General features: G+C 37.7%; 1 protein-coding gene across 1 annotated transcript; it reads right to left on the bottom strand.

The window, feature by feature from the left end:
• Positions 1-882: 882 nt before the first annotated feature.
• On the bottom strand, positions 883-22748 carry Sult1b1 (sulfotransferase family 1B member 1). The gene is made up of 7 exons (XM_052199686.1): positions 22601-22748; positions 22114-22242; positions 18630-18727; positions 7339-7465; positions 6696-6790; positions 4999-5179; positions 883-1004 (listed from the first exon to the last, which is right to left on the bottom strand). Exons 1-7 carry the CDS (start codon positions 22746-22748, stop codon positions 883-885), a joined length of 900 nt encoding a protein of 299 aa, XP_052055646.1.
• Between the last annotated feature and the right edge of the window lie 1667 nt (positions 22749-24415).

Below are 24415 nucleotides of genomic sequence, written 5' to 3'. Positions count from 1 at the left end.
CCTTGTGAAATGAAAGCACTATTGCTGGAGAAAAACACACTTAAGCTCAGGTAAGCTGATCAGCACACAAGAGTTTGTTCCAGGAAGTTCAAAAGGATCAGTTGAGAGGATATACCGTGGAGGTGGGTAAGGCAGGGATTGATTATGGTCCCTGGTTGGTCTCTCAGAGATAAGTTCCTATCTCAAGGGAAGAATTTTAAACAAAATTGTAAATCTTTCATTCTTTAGAGTTGTAGAAATGAGATAAAATATAGAAAAACATATTCAAGTCTCAGCTACTTGTTCTGGAACATGAAATAACATTATTGAAGAACCACAGTGGAAGGATGATTGATAGCTCACAGAACAGTATGAAAACCTGGATATAGCCAGGGAACATAGTGTCCTGGGTTAGATACTGAGGACAGGGAAACCAGGGCAAGTGTAGAAAATGCAGACCATGTGCAAACTTGCTGTTTCAATAGCAAAGGAAACACAACTCTAAGAAATACTTAGCATTCTCTGAGTACAAATACATGGGAGACTGAGAAAGTACAGTATCCTGTGAAATATGTTTCTCAAGAATGTGAATGTATGTTTCATACCCTGAAACAAGTTACAGTCCAAGTTATGGAATACTCAGCCCAAATTCTTCTTTTTTTTCAAAAATCACAAAAAATATTTATTTGATTTAGTAATCACCTAGGAATCTGAAGACATATCCTTTGAAAAATCAGATAAAAAAAAGCCATTGGCTCTAGATAATTTGAAATATTACCTGCTGAGGAATGTGTAGGATATATTTAATCAGCATTTTTAAGCACATTTATTTTTTTCCTCATGAATCTATTTGATTTCCATGCCAATTTACTATTTCAAGAAATCATATATTCAAATTGCAGATCATGTACTCTGAATGTCTGTGCAGAACTCAAGTGTTGTTCCAGACAGTTTCTTCTTATAGATAGCATCAAATTTCTCATTTTGGGCCACTGTGAAGTAATTTTTCCAGTCCCCAACAACACCTAAAAACAATAACACATGGATTACAAAGAAAAAACTAATATACCTAATGGAAAGACTAGATACTTAAGTGATGAAGTTGAAAAATAACACATTTGCTTCAAAGATAATTTCTAATATGAAATAACAAAGAAAAGTGTTATTAGTTTGATCCCAATTTGTAACTAAGGTGATATAACATATATGCACATACATTTATATTGATACAAAGGTATCTGATGAATCTTTAAAAATAATCAATATTGAATAATATTTATTATTTTATTATTATTATATATAAATATATAATATATTTAAAATAATTTAAAATAATTTAAAATAATTTAAAAATAATAATATTGAATAAATATGACTATTTTACAGAATCATTTAAAAATAAATATTATCATTGAAAAAGAGGCTTATAACTAAGCACAGAGTTCATATTTCAAGAGTTGTTTTTAGAGAGATGATTTTCTTATCTAAATTCTCAGTGGGCATACGATTTCATAGGAGAGATGTTACTTTTTTTTTTCTCACTGTCCTGGGTTATAGAGTTATAGTTCAACGTTCAGTGGTAAGTAGACATTTTATTTTCTCAGTTATACTCTGGAAAAAGTTAACTGTTTATTGTCTAGTAGAGATATCAACTAGGAAGCTGATGAGTTTAACTTCCTGGAATTTACAAATGAGAATTCTGCTGTCATTGGAAGACACTTGTCCCCTAATTCACAAGATTTCAATATTAATTATAATTTAGATGAGAATAACATTAAAACAAAACATATAAATAAGAAATATGACCCATTTTGAGACAAACAATTGACTTTGAATTTCAAGGAACAAGTGCTTCATGCAGGTATTCAAGGGGAGCTTGTACTTACATGAATTATTAAATAGATAGAGCCGATGGAATGAGTGGATGAATAAGTGAATCTAGATAATTGCCACCAATATTTTATATTTATGCATAATTTCTGGTTAAAGTATTTTAAATTTAAATTATTATGTGTTATTTCATATAGTATTTTTCCAAATTTTATACTACAGTTATATATTATATATTGCTGGATAATTGATGTATTTGATGTCATTGATTTAGAAAGGACTATACAGTCTAGATAAAGTTTGGATCAGTCTAACCACATTTCTTCCTGTACAAATGATGTAAATACTTCATAAGTTTTATGTCAGCATGTTTTCTTCAATGATGAAGCTGCACAGGCCAAAACATCAAATAAAGACGTGGGACCCATCAATCGTTGAGCTATCATAAAATTATATCCATATTCATATAACTAAAGTTAAACTCCTTGCAAAATTACTTTCAGTGACATGACTGATTTGAACTACTTTAATAAAAGAGAATACTTTTTAAATCTCTATTAGACAAAATTTATATGTAAATAAATATATAGACATATACATTAGTCATTTTTGTTCCAAATTAGAGTAATATTAATAATACTTTTCCTTGTTCTATTATACTATAAATTACCTGGAAGACAAATGCAGTGTGTTCCATATAAATTTAATACTTGCTAGTTATAATTATTATTAAAATATCATAATATAATGCATTTCCAAATTGTTTTATTATATATCTATGCTTACACAGACACTTGGTTTTATTTTCGTCCAACACTAAAGGGGATCCTATTCCTCTGTCTCTATTCTAAAAAATAATCAGAATAGAGGGTGACATTAGTAAAAAGAAAACTTTTTAATTATTTAAGTTACTAATCTATGATAAGTGCTGATTTATTATTACTGAAGTAGAGTATGAATAAGAAGCCTCAATAAATATGATTTACTTCAATGAAAACAAATAATTTCAACAGTGAATTCTTTAGTCTTTTAAGTTAAATTTGAACCCTGCTTCTAGTAATTTAGATAGTACGTGTAAGTAGGAAAAATTTTCCATAAATAAAAGAAAATTCCTTTTGGTGAGATATGTTTATAAAAATGGTAATTATTTTTCAAATGATTTTAGGCTTTAAAGAAGTTGCATTTTATCTTTAAAAATGCTCAACTTCACTAGTCATTAGGGAAATGCAAATCAAAACAACCCTGAGATTTCACCTTACACCAGTCAGAATGGCTAAGATTAAAAATTCAGGAGACAGCAGGTGTTGGAGAGGGTGTGGAGAAAGAGGAACACTCCTCCACTGCTGGTGGTGTTGCAAATTGGTACAACCACTCTAGAAATCAGTCTGGCGGTTCCTTCGAAAACTGGACACCTCACTTCCAGAAGATCCTGCTATACTACTCCTGGGCATATACCCAGAGGATTCCCCACCAGGTAATAAGGATACATGCTCTACTCATAGGGTTCATAGCAGCCCTATTTATAATTGCCAGATGCTGGAAAGAACCCAGGTATTCCTCAACAGAAGAGTGGATGCAAAAAATGTGGTATATCTACACAATGGAGTACTATTAAGCCATTAGAAACAATGAATTCATGAAATTCTTAGGCAAATGGATGGAGCTAGAGAACATCATACTAAGTGAGGTAACCCAGACTCAAAAGGTGAATCATGGTATGCACTCACTAATAAGTGGATATTAACCTAGAAAACTGGAATACCCAAAACATAATCCACACATCAAATGAGGTACAAGAAGAAAGGAGGAATGGCCCCTTGTTCTGGAAAGACTCAGTGAAGCAGTATTCAGCAAAACCAGAACGGGGAAGTGGGAAGGGGTGGGTGGGAGGACAGGGGAAGAGAAGGGGGCTTACGGGACTTTCGGGGAGTAGGGGGCTAGAAAAGGGGAAATCATTTGAAATGTAAATAAAAAATTATATCGAATAAAAAAATCAATAAAAAGAAGACATTGGGGAAAAAAAGAATATAAACAATAAAAAAAATGCTCAACTTCACTAGTCATTAGGGAAATGCAAATCAAAACAACCCTGAGATTTCACCTTACACCAGTCAGAATGGCTAAGATTAAAAATTCAGGAGACAGCAGGTGTTGGAGAGGGTGTGGAGAAAGAGGAACATTCCTCTACTGCTGGTGGGGTTGCAAATTGGTACAACCACTCTGGAAATTAGTCTGGCGGTTCCTCCGAAAACTGGGCACCTCACTTCCAGAAGATCCTGCTATACCACTCCTGGGCCTATACCCAGAAGATTCCCCAGCATGTAATAAGGATACATGCTCCACTATGTTCATAGCAGCCCTATTTATAATTGCCAGAAGCTGGAAAGAACCCAGGTATCCCTCAACAAAAGAGTGGATGCAAAAAAAATGTGGTATATATACACAATGGAGTACTATTCAGCCATTATAAACAATGCATTCATGAAATTCTTAGACAAATGGATGGAGCTAGAGAGCATCATACTAAGTGAGGTAACCCAGACTCAAAAGGTGAATCATGGTATGCACTCACTAATAAGTGGATATTAACCTAGAAAATTGGAATACCCAAAACATAATCCACACATCAAATGAGGTACAAGAAGAATGGAGGAGTGGCCCCTTGTTCTGGAAAGACTCAGTGAAGCAGTATAGGGCAAAAACAGAACAGGGAAGTGGGAAGGGTTGGGTGTGAAAACAGGGGGAGGGAAGGGGCTGATGGGACTTTCAGAGAGTGGGGGTCTAGAAAAGGGGAAATCATTTGAAATGTAAAGAAAAAATATATCGAAAAAAAGAAAAAAAAAGAAGTTGCATATTTCTAGGTAAACTGCCACTGAGGAAAGAAGAGGGTCTAGGCCAATTTGTAGAACGGTGTAGAATGATGAACCAGAAATTGCATAGTAATTGTAAAAGTCAATTTCATTTAGAGTAGCAAATGAGAAAGGCATTTATTGAAGTTTTAGTGACTATGCACACTATTCATCTATGCAAGATTGAATCTAATGAAGAAACTTTTGACTGTATTTTTAGTTTTCTTTGATTTCCTATGAAGAACAAACGCTTTGCAAAGTTAAATATAACAGTAAAAGTCAGAACTGTTTTTCATAAGAAAGTAAAGGTGAGAGATACATACAGTCAGCAAAGTTTTACCTTTCCTCATGAAAGGGGACTTGCTGTGATCCATTATCGCTGTGGGCAGATGAGTGTAATTGACCAGCGGGTTTTCCTTCATCATTTCAAAGGAGGTATGATGGATGATCCTGTCCAGGGTCTCTTCGTCCAAGGTCTTGTCTAGAAAGCTGGCAATCTTCTTGATTTCTTTCTTTGGGTTCTGTCAGTGAGTTAAATTATAAATGCATGGAAATAAAAAACATGAAATCCACTCACATAATTTACAAAATGATGCAACTTTTATAATTCTTTTCTTATGATTGAGTCTTATGGTACTCAGGAGGTTGAGGAAGAGAGAGGTCTGCCATGCTACCCAGAAAGACATTAATTCAATGAAGAAAATAACGAGCTGGGGGCAACAACTAGGTGGTGAAAAGCCCACACTGCTCTTCCAGAAGACTTAAGTTTGACTCCCAGTTTCTGCACTAAGTAGCTCAATACTCAGGACCAGGGTCCCCTGGGCTCTGTGAGCTTGTCCACTCAGGTACACAGGCAGAAACACTCCAGCTAACTAAAAAAATTAACCAAAATTCATCTTCTCATTTCAGTACTTGTAGCATAACATGACTTAATGTTTGTAACTTGAAGGTAAACAAATCTTCATTTATATATCAAAAAATTTTTGAAAAGAAATAATATTGAAATTAAAATTGAGAGATATGATTTAAAATTTACAAACTGTACCATCTATTAAGATGTTGGTGTCAACTTCCGGGAGAAGAAACAGCTTAAATTCTTATAGTAGAATTTTGAAATGTTTTCCAAAATGGTTAAAAAAGAGAGAGAAGTAGTTAGAATTAGGTTTGAGGAGTTCATAAAAATGAGAAAATTATAAATAATTAATTATAATTATAATTAAAAATTATAAATTGTTAAAAATATATAAATGATTTAGGGAAAATAATAACATTCTAAAACATTCATGAAGAGACTGCACTGTATTTTTATCATATATGGAAACAACGGCATTTTAAAACATTATTAGCCATGTGTGTGTATGTATATACACACATATGTATATATATGCATACACATAGCTAATACACAGATACATACATGTATATATATATACACATGTGTGTGTGCATGTATGTATATGTTTGTATATATACATACATATATGACACTGTCTAAAAGTGTCTATATGATAGAAAGCAAACTACTACTTACTTAGAATAATGTAAGTAACAGGTTTCTGGGGGGATTAAAAAATATTTAGATATTCCCCAAGAACTCCTTGCATCAATCAGAATATATTACTTTGAATAAATCACATTAACTTAATGAAGAAATTAATCAGCTAAATTTTTCAAAGATATCATAGGACTTTATTAAGAATTGGGGTAATTTAGATTCTCTTTTGGCCTGCAAACTAACTTGGATATACAAGTTGGTTTATAGTGAATACAACTTGGATATAGTGAAAATTTTTAGGCTATTTGAGATAAAACATGAGACATTTTCTGAGGTATCCAAGAAGAAAAGAAGGAATATATGTAAATGATTTCACAATTGCAAAGTGGCTAGTGATCTGATAAACCTGTAGAGAAGAGTCATGGGAAATAGGAAAACAGCTATTTCATTTTGGATTCCAAATATAACTCGAAAAATAAAACTTTATGATTTTGCTATGACATAGTATACACATTTTTCATAATAAATATCTAATATGTTACCTGTTTCAAGTCTTCATAGCATAAGTAAATCAATGGATACCCTTCCCTCTTTTCCCACCAACTCTTAACATGATCAAACCATGAACCATAGGCCACTAAAATAGAAAAAAATAGTACTTTCTTAAGTGTTCATCAGATCAAGTCTCTTTTTTTGTGATAAGTCAATTGCAAAGATATTTTGTGGATTTTAGTAAAGAATCTGAGACTATAGGATAAGTTTCCAAGAAGATAAAATTAGCCAATAAAACATACATTACAAAGAGAATATTCAAAGTAAGAATAGATTGGTTGCCACTCAGTCATGCAGATGTCCATGGAAGAATCATTACATAACAGAATTAGAATCTAAATATCACAGAATAACCACGTATAATAGATATATCTAATGATGAGCAAATCATGAAGAGGGACTTTTAACACTGGGAATGTGTTCATATGCCAGTGATTATTATACTTTCAAGTTGAATTTTATGGTAAAAATTTAAATGTACTTTCCTATAATGGGATTTAATATATTAAATTGTACCAAACATGAATGTTCTGACTTTAAAAATCATGAAAGGAAACTCAATTCTTTAAATTTTGCAGTATTTTAAATTACAATCTATTTAGCATTTTAAAGCTAATGCTTAGGCCTACCTACCATTTCCAGCTAGGAATTTCTCCAGATATTCTTCCCAGGTACCAGGAAAAGGTTGAAGATTATTCATTAGATCAAAATGATAATAGGAGACAGCAACATCCTTGCCATTTCGAGCAAGGTAAATCATCTACATGAGAAAGGAAGAAAAATAAAGGGTGATGCATTATTAGTAAAGGGTACCAATATAAGTTAAACAGCAAAATACTTTTTCTTCTAGAAATTGTGGATGATAGTGCTCCTCTATCAGCACTTCTCTTCCTCCTCTTCCTCCTTTTTTTCTCCTCCACCATTATCACCACTACCACCTCCTCCTCCTCCTTGACCTCCTCCTCCTCCTTGACCTCCTCCTCCTTCTTGTGGAGGAATATTTGACTTATATGTTATCATTATCAGAGGAAGCCAAGGCAGGGATTAAAACAAAGATGATAAAGGTACACTATACACTGCTTATTGGCTTGCTTCCCAGAGTTTCCTCATCAACCTCCTCTCTTGTCTCTCTCGCTGTCTCTCTCCTTTTCCAATCAAATCCCCTCTTCTCTCCTATTTTATTCCCCTATTTCCCTCTCCCAACCCACCATGGAGAATCAAGTCTCATCAAGACTAAGTACATGCTTTCCCACTGACGCCAGACAAGGCATCCCAGCTATATGAAAAGGGATCTAAAGTCAGGCAACAGAATCCAAGTCCAAGTCACCTCTAGCTCCTGCTCCAATTGTTAAGTGACCAAGCTGCACAGCTGCTGTGTGCATGTGTGTGTGTGTGTGTGTGTGTGTGTGTGTGTGTTGAGGGGAAGAGGAGCTAGATCCAGTCCATTCTGGCTCTTTGCTTGGGTGTTTTTTTTTTGTTGTTGTTTGTTTTTTTTGTTTGTTTGTTTTTTTGGTTTTTTTTTTGTTTTGATTTTTTTTTGTAAATTGTTCTTTTATTTATCACCAAAGATTCTGTACCTTACTCTTTTTTTTTTTTACACAACTTATAAAACAACACACCAATTCCTCCCTCCTTTCATAGTTGGTCACCTTTTTTTTTTTTTGTATTTAAGATTTTTTTTATTCGATATAATTTATTTACATTTCAAATTATTTCCCTTTTCTAGCCCGCCCCCCACTCCCCGAAAGTCCCCTTCTCTTCCCCTGTCCTCCCACCCACCCCTTCCCACTTCCCCGTTCTTGTTTTGCCGAATACTGTTTCAATGAGTCTTTCCAGAACCAGGGGCCAATCCTCCTTTCTTCTTGTACCTCATTTGATGTATGGATTATGTTTTGGGTATTCCAGTTTTCTAGGTTAATATCCACTTATTAGTGAGTGCATATCATGATTCACCTTTTGAGTCAGGGTTACCTCACTTAGTATGATATTCTCTAGCTCCATCCATTTGCCTAAGAATTTCATGAATTCATTGTTTCTAATGGCTGAATAGTACTCCATTGTGTAGATATACCACATTTTTTGCATCCACTCTTCTGTTGAGGGATACCTGGGTTCTTTCCAGCATCTGGCGATTATAAATAGGGCTGCTATGAACATAGTAGAACATGTATCCTTATTACATGGTGGGGAGTCTTCTGGGTATATGCCCAGGAGTGGTATAGCAGGATCTTCTGGAAGTGAGGTGCCCAGTTTTCGGAGGAACCGCCAGACTGCTTTCCAGAGTGGTTGTACCAATTTGCAACCCCACCAGCAGTGGAGGAGTGTTTCTCTTTCTCCACACCCTCTCCAACACCTGCTGTCTCCTGAATTTTTAATCTTAGCCATTCTGACTGGTGTAAGATGAAATCTTAGGGTTGTTTTGACTTGCATTTCCCTAATGACTAATGAAGTTGAGCATTTTTTAAGATGCCTCTCCGCCATCCGAATTTCTTCAGGTGAGAATTCTTTGTTTAACTCTGTACCCCATTTTTTAATAGGGTTGTTCGGTTTTCTGGAGTCTAACTTCTTGAGTTCTTTATATATATTGGATATTAGCCCTCTATCTGATGTAGGATTGGTGAAGATCTTTTCCCAATTTGTTGGTTGCCGATTTGTCCTCTTGATGGTGTCCTTTGCCTTACAGAAACTTTGTAATTTTATGAGGTCCCATTTGTCAATTCTTGCTCTTAGAGTATACGCTATTGGTGTTCTGTTCAGAAACTTTCTCCCTGTACCGATGTCCTCAAGGGTCTTCCCCAGTTGCTTTTCTATTAGCTTCAGAGTGTCTGGCTTTATGTGGAGGTCCTTGATCCATTTGGATTTGAGCTTAGTACAAGGAGACAAGGATGGATCAATTCGCATTCTTCTGCATGCTGCCCTCCAGTTCAACCAGCACCATTTGTTGAAAAGGCTATCTTTTTTCCATTGGATGTTTTCAGCCTCTTTGTCGAGGATCAAGTGGCCATAGGTGTGTGGGTTCATTTCTGGATCTTCAATCCTGTTCCATTGATCCTCCTGCATGTCACTGTACCAATACCATGCAGTTTTTAAAACTATTGCTCTGTACTAATGCTTGAGGTCAGGGATACTGATTCCCCCAGATTTTCTTTTGTTGCTGAGAATAGTTTTAGCTATCCTGGGTTTTTTGTTGTTCCAGATGAATTTGATAATTGCTCTTTCTAACTCTGTGAAGAATTGAGTTGGGATTTTGATGGGTATTGCATTGAATCTGTATAGTGCTTTAGGCAAAATGGCCATTTTAACCATATTGATTCTACCGATCCATGAGCATGGGAGGTTTTCCCATTTTTTTGAGGTCTTCTTCCATTTCCTTCTTCAGAGTCTTGAAGTTCTTGTCACACAGATCTTTCACATGTTTGGTAAGAGTCACCCCAAGATACTTCATACTGTTTGTGGCTATTGTGAAGGGGGTCATTTCCCTAATTTCTTTCTCAGCCTGCTTATCCTTTGAGTATAGGAAGGCCACTGATTTGCTTGAGTTGATTTTATAACCTGCCACTTTGCTGAAGTTATTTATCAGCTGTAGGAGTTCTTTAGTGGAGTTCTTTGGGTCACTTAGGTAGACGATCATGTCGTCTGCAAATAATGATAGTTAGACTTCTTCCTTTCCAATTTGTATCCCTTTGACCTCCTTATGTTGTCGAATTGCCCGAGCTAGTACCTCAAGTACAATATTGAAAAGATGAGGAGAAAGGGGGCAGCCTTGTCTGGTCCCTGATTTCAGTGGGATTGCTTCAAGTTTCTCTCCATTTAGTTTGATGTTGGCTACCGGTTTGCTGTATATTGCTTTTACTATGTTTAGGTATGGGCCTTGACTTCCTGTTCTCTCCAAGACTTTAAGCATGAAAGGATGCTGAATTTTGTCAAATGCTTTTTCAGCATCCAATGAAATGACCATGTGGTTTTGTTCTTTGAGTTTGTTTATGTAGTGGATTGTATTGATGGATTTCCATATATTGAACCAACCCTGCATTCCCGGGATAAAGCCTACTTGATCAGGGTGGATGATCGTTTTGATGTGTTCTTGGATTCGGTTGGCAAGAATTTTATTGAGTATTTTTGCATCGATGTTCATAAGGGAAATTGGTCTGAAGTTCTCTTTCTTTGTTGGATCTTTGTGTGGCTTTGGTATCAGCGTAATTGTGGCTTCGTAGAAGGAATTGGGTAGTGTTCCTTCTGTTTCTATTTTGTGGAATAGTTTGAAGAGTATTGGTGTTAACTCTTCTTTGAAGGTCTGGTAGAATTCTGCACTGAAGCCATCTGGTCCTGTGCTTTTTTTGGTTGGAAGACTTTCTATGACTCCTTCTATTTCTTTAGGCATTATGGGACTGTTTAGATGGTCTAGTTGGTCCTGATTTAATTTTGGTATTTGGTATCTGTCAAGGAAATTGTCCATTTCCTCCAGATTCTCCAGTTGTGTTGAGTACAGGCTCTTGTAGTAGGATCTAATGATTTTTTTGGATTTCCTCCGTTTCCGTTGTTATATCTCCCTTTTCATTTCTAAGTTTGTTAATTTGGATACTTTCTCTGTGCCCTTTGGTCAGTCTGGCTAAGGGTTTACCTATCTTGTTGATTTTCTCAAAGAACCAGCTCCTGGCTTTGTTGATTTTTTGTATAGTTCTCTTTGTTTCTACTTGATTGATTTCGGCCCTGAGTTTGATGATTTCCTGCCTTCTACTCCTCCTGGGCGAAATAGCTTCTTTTTGTTCTAGGGCTTTCAGGTGTGTCATTAAGCTGGTAATGTATGCTCTCTCCATTTTCTTTTTGGAGGCACTCAGGGCTATGAGTTTTCCTCTTAGCACTGCTTTCATTGTGTCCCATAGATTTGGGTATGTTGTGTTTTCATTTTCATTGTGTTCTAAAAAGTCTTTAATTTCTTTCTTTATTTCTTCCTTGACCAAGGTATCATTGAGTAGAGTATTGTTCAGTTTCCACGTGTATGTGGGTTTTCTTTTGTTTCTGTTGCTATTGAAGACCACTTTTACTCCATAGTGATCAGATAGGAGGCATGGGATTAGTTCTATCTTCTTATATTTGTTGAGGTCTGTCTTGTGACCAATTATATGGTCGATTTTGGAGAAGGTACCATGAGGTGCTGAGAAAAAGGTATATTCTTTTGTTTTAGGATAGAATGTTCTATATATGTCTGTTAAATCTAATTGGTCCAAAGCTTCAATTAGTTTCATTGTGTCCCTGTTTAGTTTTTGTTTTCCTGATCAGTCCATTGAGGAAAGTGCAGTGTTGAAGTCACCCACAATTATTGTGTTAGGTGCAATGTGTGCTTTTAGTTTTAATAAAGTTTCTTTTACGAAAGAGGGTGCCCTTGCATTTGGGGCATAGATGTTCAGGATTGACAGTTCTTCTTTTTGTATTTTTCCTTTGACCAGCAAGAAGTGTCCCTCAGGGTCTCTTTTGATGACTTTGGGTTGAAAGTCAATTTTATCTGATATTAAAATGGCTACTCCAGCTTGTTTCCTGAGACCATTTGCTTGTAAAATTGTCTTCCAGCCTTTTACTCTAAGGTAGTGTTTGTCTTTGACCCTGAGGTGTGTTTCCTGTAAGCAGCAAAATGTAGGGTCCTGTTTACGTATCCATTCAGTTAGTCTGTGTCTTTTTATTGGGGCATTAAGTCCATTGATGTTAAGAGATATTAAGGAATAGTGATTGTTACTTCCTATCATTTTTGACGTTATTTTTTAAATTTGAATGCTTAACTTCTTTTGGGTTTGATGAAAGGTTACTATCTTGCTTTTTCCAGGGTGAAGTTTCCCTCCTTGTATTGATGTTGTCCTCCTATTTTAGGGCTGGGTTTGTGGATAGATATTGGGTAAACTTGGTTTTGTCATGAAATATCTTAGTTTCTCCATCTATGGTGATTGAGAGTTTTGCTGGATATAGTAGTTTTGGTTGGCATTTGTGTTCTCTTAGAGTCTGCATGAGATCTGCCCAGGACCTTCTAGCCTTCATAGTCTCAGGTGAAAAGTCTGCTGTGATTCTGATAGGTCTTCCTTTCTATGTCACTTGGCCTTTTTCTCTTACTGCCTTTAGTATTCTTTGTTTAGAACATTTGGTGCTTTGATTATTATGTGACAGGAAGTATTTCTGTTCTGGTCCAGTCTGTTTGGAGTTCTGTAGGCTTCTTGTATATTCATGGGCATCTCTCTCTTTAGGTTACGGAAGTTTTCTTCCATAATTTTATTGAAGATATTTGCTGGCCCTTTAAGTTGTAAATCTTCACTCTCATCTATGCCTATAATCCTTAGGTTTGGTCTTCTCATTGTGTCCTGGATTTCCTGGATATTTTGGGTTACAAGCTTTTTGCATTTTGCATTTTCTTTAACTGTTGAGTCCATGGTTTCTATGGAATCTTCAGCATCTGAGATTCTTTCTTCTATCTCTTGTATTCTGTTGTTGATATTTGCATCTCTGTCCCCTGATTTCTTCCCAAGGCTTTCTATTTCCAAAGTTCTCTCCCTTTGAGTTTTCTTAGTTGTTTCTACTTCTGATTTTAGATCCTGGATGGTTTTGCTTAGCTCCTTCACTTGCTTGTTTGTGCTTTCCTGTAATTCTTTAAGAGATTTTTGTGTTTCCTCTTTCATGACCTCAGCCTGTTGACCAAAGTTCTCCTGTATTTCTTTAAGAGATTTTTGTGTTTCGTCTTTCATGACCTCAGCCTGTTGACCAAAGTTCTCCTGTATTTCTTTAAGTGTTTTTTGCATTTCCTCCTTGTTGGCTTTTGTATTCTCCTGGATTTCTTTCAATGATTTTTGTGTTTCCCTTGCAAGGGCTTCTAACTTTTGATCCATTTTCTCCTGAATTTCTTTAAGTATGTCCTTCATGTGTTCCTGTACCAGCATCATGACCAGTGATTTTAAATCCAAATCTTGTTTTACTGGTGTGATGGGGTATCCAGGACATGTTGGTAGAGGAGAATTGGGTTCAGATGTTGCCATATTGCCTTGATTTCTGTTAGTGACGTTCCTGCGTTTGCCTTTTGCCATCTAGTTCTCACTGGTGTTAGTTTGTCTTGTCAGTGCTGGACTCACCAGTGCAAGCTGCCCCTTCCCAGTTGGCCTGTGGTGCACAGCTTACCTCCTGCACTGCTTGTAGACAGGGTGCTGCTGCCCAGGCTGTTCAGATCCCAAAGCAGGCACCCGAAGGCTCCCGCTGGGGCCCGCTGGATTCACTGGAGCACACTGACTTCTCCCAGCTGGCCGCCCGGAAGCCCAGCTAGCCTCTTGCAGGACTTGGAGATGTGGTGCTGCCGCCCAGGCTGATCTGGATCAGGAAGCGGAGAGAGTAGAGCTGAGGGCTTCCACCTGAGGCCTTGCCCCAGATTGTGTCTGTGGACCAGATGGAGCCCGTGTGCACCCCCAGGGAGTGCTGATGGTGTATGCTGCTGTGACCTCCCCTGTGTTCCGCTCACTCCGCTGGGCAGCCGATCCGCCAACCGGGCTGGCACACAGAAGGTTAGCCTGGCCACCCAGTCCCTGAGTCCAGGCAAAAGCCTGGGAGGCCAAGGTCCGAGCAAAGTTCCCCTAGGGCTATGACTGTCAATTGGGTCCGCCAGTTGACTAGGATGGTGGGCGTGCGCGCCCGCGCTCCCTGAAATTGCCGGGAGAGTCTGCTGTGCTAACAACCTCCTGGGCGGGTTGACTCTCAGATGGCCCACCAAGCCGCCTAGTTCTTGGGGTCAGTCCTGTGCCTTTTGGGACCTAGCCCCCCCCCCCCCCCGCTTTGTTAGCCTCAGGCTATGCCTGTTACAGGTCTGCCCGCCAGAGCTCTCTGTCGTCCTGCAGGCAAAATGGCGGCGCGCGCGCAGGTCCGGGCAAAAAACCTCCTGGCTGGGTTGGCACCCCGATGGCCCCCCAACCAGCTCAGGGCCTGGGTGCAGGCCAACGTCCGTCGGGCTCAGACCACCGCGGTGTTGGCCTCGGATTATGTTTGTGTACCTCAGTCTGTCCGATCCCTGGAGTCCGAAACCAAGATGAATGCACCTCTCCTGACTGGTGGGAGGCCGAGTTCTGAAGTGGCTTCCGTGCAGGAAAGGCGCCGCACAACTGCAGCTGCTTGCTGCCCGGCTGGTCAGTGAAGGTCAGTGGTCGTGGGCGCAGGGCCTAACTGGACCCTGTGTCGCCTTGGTTCCACTGCTGATGGCCCTTCAGCTGGACCAGCCACTGCTGCACTGCCACCGCCACCGCCGCCGCCCTGCTTGGCTGTTAAGTCTCTGTGAGCCACATGTGCCCAGGTTAGTGGAGGCTCTGTAGGTCTTCCTGTAGGGACCCCTCCCACTCCTTCGATCTTTCCCATGATTCTTCCATAAGGTGCACAAGCTATGCCTAATGTTTGGCTGCATCTCTACATCTGTTTTCATGAACTACGAACAGCACTTCTAATGTAGAATCTCTTCTCATGAATTTCTTAAGGTTTTGTTACCATATAAAGATGATACTTTCATATATAAGCATGATTACACTTTGTTTTAACCTTATGCACACCAAATTCTTTACATAAATGCAAGTAAGGAGAACTAGATAATTTGCACAGCAGAGTTACTATCAAAGACATCATGAATTTTTTAGGCAAATGGATGAAACTTGAGGATATCATTCTCAGGGAGGTAGCCCAAATCAAAAGGACATGCATGGTATGTAGTCACTTATAAGTGGATATTAGCTATAAAATACAGGATACCCACACTACACTACTCTACACTACACAGACCCAAAGAAGCCAAATAAGAAAGTCCAAGCAAGGATGCTTGAATCTCACTTAAGAAGGGAGAATTAAATAGTTTTAAGAGGGAAATGGAGGGTGAGATACCTGGGTGGGAAAGGGAATAGGGAGGAAAATGGAAGTCATTCAAGATCAGTTGTGGAGAGGGACAGAGAAATGGCAACATGGCAATGAGAATGGATGGAAATCTATAGCTGGTAGGGAGGGGAGGTCAGGAGCATTTCATGACCTAAAATAGGGGAGGAGCGCAAGAACCAAATGGAGTGACCTTAGTTGGGACTCACCGCATTGAGGATATGGGCAAGCACCAATCCCTAACACTATTAGTGATACTCTGTTATGCTTGCAGACAGGAGTCTAGCATGGGTATCTTCTGAGACACTCACCCAGCAGCTGATTCAGACAGACACTCAGTCAAACAGTGGATGGAGCTATGAGACTTTTATGGAAGAATAGGAGGAAGAATTGTGGCCTTGAAGGAGATAGGAATGCTACCGGAAAACCGACAGTCAATTAACCTGGACCCTTGAGGCTCTCAGAGACTTAACCACCAACTAAAGAACATAGGCAGTGACTATTTATAGGAGGAATTCCCAGGTAGTGCAAACTCTGGGTGGCCTTTACTTCAGTCTCTGCTCCACACTTTGTCACCTTTATTGCTCCTGTGAGTATTTTGTTCCTTTTCTCAGAGGAATCAAAGCACCCTCACTTCAGTCTTTCTTCTTATTGAGTTTCCTGTGGTCAGTGAATTGTAACTTGTTTATTTTGAGCTTTGGGGCTAACATCCACTTAACAGTGGGTGCATACCATGTGCACTCTTCTGTGATTGGGTTGCCTCACTCAGGATGGCACTTTCTAATTCCATCCATTTGCCTAAGAATTTCATGAATGCATTGTTTTTAATAGCTGAGTAGTACTCCATTGTGTATATATACCACAGTTTCTGTATCCATTCCTCTGTTGAAAGACATCTGGGGTCTTTCCAGCTTCTGGCTATTATAAATGAGGCAGCCTTGAACATAGTTGAACATGTGTCCTTATTACATGCAGGAGCATCTTCTGGGTATATACCTAGGAGTGGTATAGCTGGGTCCTCAGGTAGAACAATTTTCTGAGGAATCGCCAAACTGATTTCCAGAGTGGTTTTACCAGCCTGCAATCCCACCAACAATGGAGAAGTGTTCCTCTTTCCCCACATCCTCTCCAACATCTGCTGTTCCCTGAGTTTTTGATCTTAGCCATTCTGACTGGTGTGAGGTGGTGTTGTGATCACTATGTTGTGATCACTATGTTGTGAAGACCTAGGCCTTCTGCACATACAAAGCAGCAGTTATTGTGATCTCAGTGTTGTTTTGATTTGCATTTCCCTGATAACTAAGGATGCTGAACATTTCTTTAGGTGCTTTAGAGCTATTTGAGTTTTGATTTTCTACAGTTGAGTATTCCGTTTAGCTCTGTACCCCATTTTTAATAGTGTTATTTGACTCTCTGGGGACTAACTTCTTGAGTTCTTTGTATACATTGGATATTAGCCCTCTATCAGATGTAGGATTGGTAAAGATCTTTTCCAAATTTGTTGGTTGCTGTTTTGTCCTATTGACCATGTCCTTTGCCTTACAGAAGCTTTGTAGTTTAGTCACCAACCCCCTGACACTATTATGGATGACAAGAAAGCCATACTAAAAGGAGCATTCCATGGTTGTCTCAGAGGGGCCCTGCCAGAGCCTTACACATACAGAGGCAGATGCTATCAGCCAACCATTGGTCTTGGTGTGGGGTCCCTAATGGAGGAGTTGAAGGGTGGTCTGGAGGAGCTGAAGGGGTCTACAGCCCCATGGGAATAACAATGATGTAGGTCACCCAGACACTTTAGGACTCCCAGGGACTAAACCATCAACCAAGGGGGACATATGCTTCCAGCAAAAAATGTGGCAGAGGAATGCCTTGTCGGGTATCAGTGGGAGGAGTGGTCCTTGGTCAGATAAAGGCTCATTACATGCACCAACAAAAGGAAACCAAGGGGAAGGGAGGTAGGAATGTGTCAAGTGGAGGGCCTATACATGAATGCAGGGGGTGGGAGGAGGAGTTGGGGCTTTTCGGGGAAGGGAGAAACTGGGAAAGGTTTTATCATTTGAAATATAATGAAGATTATATTCAATAAAAAAATAGTGATAAAAAAGAAGGCCTAGGTCTACACAGGCTAGACCTAGGCCTTCTGCACATACATAGCAACTGTGTACTTTGGTCTTCTTGTGGGTACTGAACAGTTAGAACTGGGACAATCCCAAAAGCTGTAGCCTGTTTGTGGGATATTGTCTTCTAGCTAGGCTGCCTTATATGGCCTCAGTGGGAAAGCAGGTGTCTAGCCCTTCTACAGAGAATTGATGTGCCAGGATGGGGGGAATATGGGGGTGGACTCCACCTTCTCAGAGGAGAAGGGGAGGGGAATGGGAGATGGATTGTGGGAAGAGGTCACTGGGAGCTGAGGAGGGCGGTGATGGATATAAAGTGAATAAGTAAAAGAAAGAGAAAAAATCAATAATTAACTCTTGAAGAACTTGAAGTTTCTTGCTGAGTAAACAGTCACAAATATTTCACTAAATAATGTCAACAAATATTATGGAAATAATATATTCTTTCTTTAATACTCTGTAGAATAACATGATTTGGGGCAGAAAGGGGATAAAAATGGCAATATTGTACTGTTACATTTAAATTTAGAAACTTCATATACATAAATTGAAATTAATTTTAAAAATCTCAACTGTTGATAGTGACAGACACCTATTATTGTAGAATTTGTGGGACTGGAGAAGAAAGATTAGGAGGGTAATATCAATGTCAAGGCCAACCTTGAATATATAGTTATACCTGTCTCAAACAAATGAAATGGAACCAGAAGAGAGGAGAGAAGAGGAGACAAGGAAAGGGAAAAGAAGAGGTGAGGAGAGGATAAAGGAGAGATGGGGAAGGGAGAAAAATGGGAGGAGAGAGAGAGAGAAAATATCAAGCACTTTCTAGTGTAGTTCAGTTTTCTGCATCACAAAGTATGCTACAATTTCTTACACTCGAGAACAGATAAATGGACCAGGTTCAACTGGAAGCTTGACCTGTGGCCCTGAATGTACCTTGCACTTGTTCTCCCAGAAGGATTTTGGAAGCAGAGCAATTGGAAGATGTGTCTTTATTATCCGAGGTGATGGAGTTGTCTTCAAGAGTTCAACACCTGGGAATTTCAGTTTAAAACAGAAAAATCAGAGTATCAAAAAAGCTCAGATTTCTTCATCTTCCCCACGAACATTTGTAAATGCTATTTTACTGTGCACATTTTCACGGGCATGTTTGTGTGCATGTGTGCATGTGTGCATGTGTGCATGTGTGTGTGTGTGTGTGTGTGTGTGTGTGTGTGTGTGTGTGTTAGATGTGTATATCTGTCACAGCACTCTTATGGAAGTCAGAGGACTTTGAAGAGTCCACCTTCTCTTGCACTGTGGGTTCCAGATTATTGTACATATGCAAAAATTACCTTTTCCTGATGAGTTATCTCTCTGTCTTCTAATAAATTTTTCCATTTTTGAGAAATATTAAATGTAGGGGAATTTTTAAATCAACTATAGTCACCTTTTCAGAATTTCTGGAAGTAGTATCAGTAGGCAGGTAACAGTGTACTGTTGGACATTTAACTCAGTGTGTTAAAATATCTACTATCATTCAATCCTTGTGAGATATTTTTAAATAATTTGTGAGTCATGTTTTATTTTCTTCAGTCCAAAAATGAGGAATAAAATACTACTTAGTAACTTGGAATTTTATCAGATCTATTTCTTCAGAATTTTATCACATGTAGTTCTATCACATATTTCATTCATATCTTAAAGTCTTATATATACTTAAATTTCAATATCACTTAAAACTACTCTAATCTTTAAATTACCTGTTAATAGAACATATTCTTGTTACTTTCAGGACAGGAATGTATTTTCCTGAAAAACCCTTACATTTGATTAATCAACTCCAAACAATCTCTTGTTTTAATCATTTATAATTTGTAATATGACAGTTTTAATTGTTTATAATAATTTATAATATAACATTCATTCCCAGTGTTCTGTATAACATTTACTTGTATGTAACACTGCATGTCCTTTGTCATTGTGTCTCAAAGTTTTCATCCAAATACTTAAGAGGCTGAGGCATGAGAATCTTAAATTCAAGGCCAGCTTGGACTATTTAGACAAGTCCATGGCAGCCTATTCTTTATAGGCAACTTTTCACAAAAGAAATGTACTTGATTCACTGTTCTCATTCTTATTGTCTATGCTCACTCTATTATATATATATATATATATATATATATATGATAATATATAACATATATATGATAATATAATATAATATACAACATGTAGTATATAATAGAATGGAAATTCTCTCAGAACAGGAATGTAATTTATTTTATTTACAAGTGAATATCTTGTTGACTGAACTCTATGGTCACGACAAATATGAAACACAACCCTTTTATAACAATAGAAATAAGGTCATGAAAATCAAATAAAAGTCTAAGGTAGCTGGTTAAATTTGAGTTTTAGATAAATAGCATATTTTTCATTTGGGTTTCTTTTTAAATCGTTGGGATTTAATTTATTCTAAATCAAATGTTTTATGGTCAGAATTTTAGATATAATTGGAGGTTGGATATTCTGGATTTATCTGAAGATATTACCTAAAAATAGAAAATTCCACATCAGATCTCAAGTCTTCAAACGTGTAGCAGCAGCCATGTTTCCCAGTACAGAGAAATGAAAGTTGTAATCCTCTATAGGCACGAGTTTCCCTCTGTTATTTTTAAGCTGTCTTCCCATGCCTATTTTTCCTTGTCCCTGGCTCAAATTTCACAAAAAGGTTTCTGATTTTCCTCTTTCTCAGAATCATTTTTCCAGGTGAAGTGGTTTAACTTAGCCTTTTAGATCATGACTATGATCTCTAGGTCATATCAGGGTGTCACAGGTATCTACAACTGGCTCTAAAGTAGACCTTTATCTCTTGGTTACACTTCAACAGACCTCTTTATGGCAATTGACTCCACTCTTAACCCTGCCTTCAGCAGTAATCTCAGACTCCTGTATCTACACTATTTGGTTTTATATTTTCTGTGATATTAAAGTTATTGTTAATTTTCAAGCTTTTAATTTACCTCTACTTTAGACAGCAACTAAGGACCAACAGATCCCTTCCTCTAGAAGTTATAAACCTTCTTGCTGTGAGTCATCTCCAGAGGAGTAAGGAATTTGTACACTGCTGTTTAAATTGAAGTATGGGAAAGGTGATTCCCATTCTTCTGTGTTCTTATCTAGGTTCCCAGCAGGTTTACTTAAAATGATATTTTATAGTTGCTTGTATGACCAGGTTTTTCCAGTCCATCCTAGCTTTAAGATTTTTGTTATTTCCACTATCTAAACTTCTTCATTATGATAGGTTTATGGATAACCATTATATTTTGATGATACTTTTGTCGGTCAACAGTCTTGTTTCCAAGGGTTAATTATGCCGAAAGTTGTCAATTGAATATCTTTCACTGATTATTTAAAATACCTCAAATTTAGCATTTTATACAAAATGATTAATAACCTTACCCAGATACATCCTTCCCAAGTCACCAAATAAACCCCTGGCTTCATAGAACATTTGGTTGACCTAATTAAAACTTCTGGACTCACCCTTCATTCTTCATTTCCTCATACTTCTTAGGTGGTCTGTCAGTCAATCAATCTAAAGTATGTCTCTAGCATTACAAATTCAATCTCACATAGTCACCTGTGTAGCCTTTGTATTTTAAACAACAAAAATGCCACTCAATGACTCCCACATGCCTAAATGTCTTCCCTACTATGTTTATAATGAAATTAAAGAAACTTTTAAGCATTTCATATTTATATATTTAATCCTACGCTATATGATTTCAAGTTGTTTTGCACCCCACCCCTTCCTTTTTCTCCACTGTTGCTTTAGTCAGTGTGTTGCCCTAAGGGTTTTTATGCATTAATCCATTAACACTTGTATGATTCATGCTCCTACATTATGTTTCCCCAAAATAGCTGTACAACTTTAGTCCTTAATTATTTGGAGCTAGAATTGAACATGCCATCTAAGGCAATCTTTCTTATAATTATATCTCATACAGTTTTATTCTTTGGCTCTGTGTGAGTAGTAGAATTGATTAAGTTAACTTACTTTCTAATGTTACAATATTTGTGTACATTCATTGATGAGAAGATTCATATTTTACTAATAATTCTTTAACTACAGTGCAATTGTAATTCTTGAATAAGTATTCTCACCTAACCTTGCCCTATCTGTAATTTCAAATTAGAAAAAAAAGAATAAATAAAGGAGAAAGAAACAGAGCACAGATGTTTGCAAAATTATAAAGAATTATTCATTGACTTTATAGAATCATTAGTAAAATATGCATCTTCTCATCAAGGAATGTACACAAAAATTGTAACTTTAGAAAGGCAGAGACTGCCCCACCTGGGGAACCATTCCATATATTTACCAAACCCAGACACTATTGTGGATGCCAACAAACACAAGGGGATCTAATCTTACCTGATTTTCTTAGTCCAGGGACACTCAGTTCCAACATTGGAACTTTAGAGGTAATAACATCTCGCTTACATTTTTCAACATTTCCATCATTGAGAACCATGTCTACAATTTCACTAAGCCAAGTAGTACCTGTAACAGAAGGTGTGACCAGTTTCTTTGTCTTAATGGTTTGGTTATTATTTAATGATATTCTCTTTGAGAAACTCACACATGTAGGCATGAAGCATTTTTTGTGACTTAAAAAAATAGATACTTTTTGAGATTAAAATATCCTAACACCCTTCCCTTTCTCCTTCTAAATTTTAACACCAGTCCCCACCAGTCCCCATACCAGCTCTGAAGAGAGGATTCGTCTAACTTCTGTAGCCACTCACACACATGTACTTATTCCCACATACAAACAGCTACACACATACAAATGAATAAAAGAAAAATATAAGACAAAAAAGGCAGGTTAGATCTGGATTATTCAGGACACAGGACTCACCTGATTTAGGGTAAGTGGTTACTACTATGTCACCTGGTCTGCTCTGGAACTCTTCAATTTTCTCCCAATTGAGCACAAAAGCATAGGTCAAGGGGCAGCCATGGATCACCTTCAGATCTTTTCTACAAACATCTTCTGAGGTACTCATTTTTGCAGCAGTCTGTACAGAAGGAATAGAAGGAGGAAAAATCAAGTTCTGTGTAACAAGTGTTAAACTTAAACACCATAGAATAATGCAAAGTGAACTTTGATTTTATCACACTGCACACAGAAACACAAAGGGTATCTTGTTGGAGTAACACTACAGATTGGCACTACAGAGAGCAATTGGCTCTCCTACAACAGGACAAAGGTCTTCAGTAGAAGCTTTTAAGAAAAGAGGGACTAAGTCTTAGTGAATTAAGTCATTTTTCACAAATACATGCTAAAAAAAACCCTCGATTTACAGTAAAATATCAGCACTTTAGTCGTCCTCATTTTTCTTTAGGGTTAGTTTATTGTCACTCTGAGTTTTAAGCTGAAAGTCCTGCATACATTTTGTCCTCGTCTAGGAGTTCTTTCTTTGTCAATAGTCTTAAGTAAATGATTCAGGATGCTACAAATCTCTGCGCATGTCCATACATGCCAATGTAGACTTCAGCTATATTGAGCCACTTAGAATTGCTGGTATTTTGATTTCTTTCTAATTTGATTAAGTTACCCATAAAGTTTTCATTTTTAATTTAGTTTCTAGTGCTGTGTTATATTTATAACATAAACTGACATATCAGACATAAGTTCTGGTCTGTGTACAAATAAATACCTGTGCTATTGGTCTCTTCTGAGATCTTATTAGAAATTCAGGATACACAGATCCTAGTGTAGACTTAGGATCTATGTTTTAATGATATCCTGAAATTCCCTGCAATAAGCAATGCCTAAAAACTTGAGGACTCTTAAGTTCCTTTAGTTAGTCTCTAACAATGTAGGTTGTAGATACATAATTGATTAAAATGGATTCGGGGTCTTCAAGAAAATACATTGTTTAATTATGTTTATTACCCATTATCGCCATTCCTTACTCAATCTTTTTTTTTAAATTGTTTTATTTATTTACATTTTACACGTTGTACCCCCTTCCCAGTCCCTCCTCCAAGAGTTCTTTACCCAATGCCTTCTTTACCAGGTCTTAAGATACGTCTTTCGTTTTGTATTTGGAATGGGGATGCAGCTCTAGCCTGTCTGTTCCGAGGCTCACAAAGGAGGAGCGGCCACCAGGAATGGACTTTGGCCTGCTCACTGACTCATACTGATATTTACTCTGGGCCCAGCCCTATGTTTTAAAAGAGCTGTGACTTAACCCATCATATGAGTCTTTTCAATTTGTGAGGGGACTTCTTTTAAGACAAAGAATTATTTTTTTTTCCACCTAAATCTCAAGCTCTTCACATGGCAAAACGCTGACAGCAGTAAATGAAGCGTGCACCATGAGACTAATCCATCCAGTTCTGAATCATGCCGGAGAAGGCACACATGAGCAGCTCTGCTGCCTACCAGTTACCAGGCTGAGTGACCAGAGAGAATGGTTACTTCTGAGTTCAGTATTACAGGAGAAACAGAGGACAGAGGACACAAAAGGTCCCAGATGGTTAGTATTATCCGGCCAGATATGCTGAAACATAGTGCTCCTTGTAAAATATGAAATACGCTAACAAAAAGCCTTTCAGACATACAGGAAAAGAAATGGCGATTTTTTTCAGTTATAAATTACACAACATACAAAATCCTCCTTCAAGTAGAGACATAACCTAAGATTAAAATACCTAAAATTCATTC

Source organism: Apodemus sylvaticus, chromosome 11 (assembly GCF_947179515.1).
Source record: "Apodemus sylvaticus chromosome 11, mApoSyl1.1, whole genome shotgun sequence".
NCBI lineage: Eukaryota > Metazoa > Chordata > Mammalia > Rodentia > Muridae > Apodemus > Apodemus sylvaticus.
The sequence above is the reverse complement of the archived record's forward strand: the minus strand, read 5'-3'. Positions and strand labels throughout refer to the sequence as shown.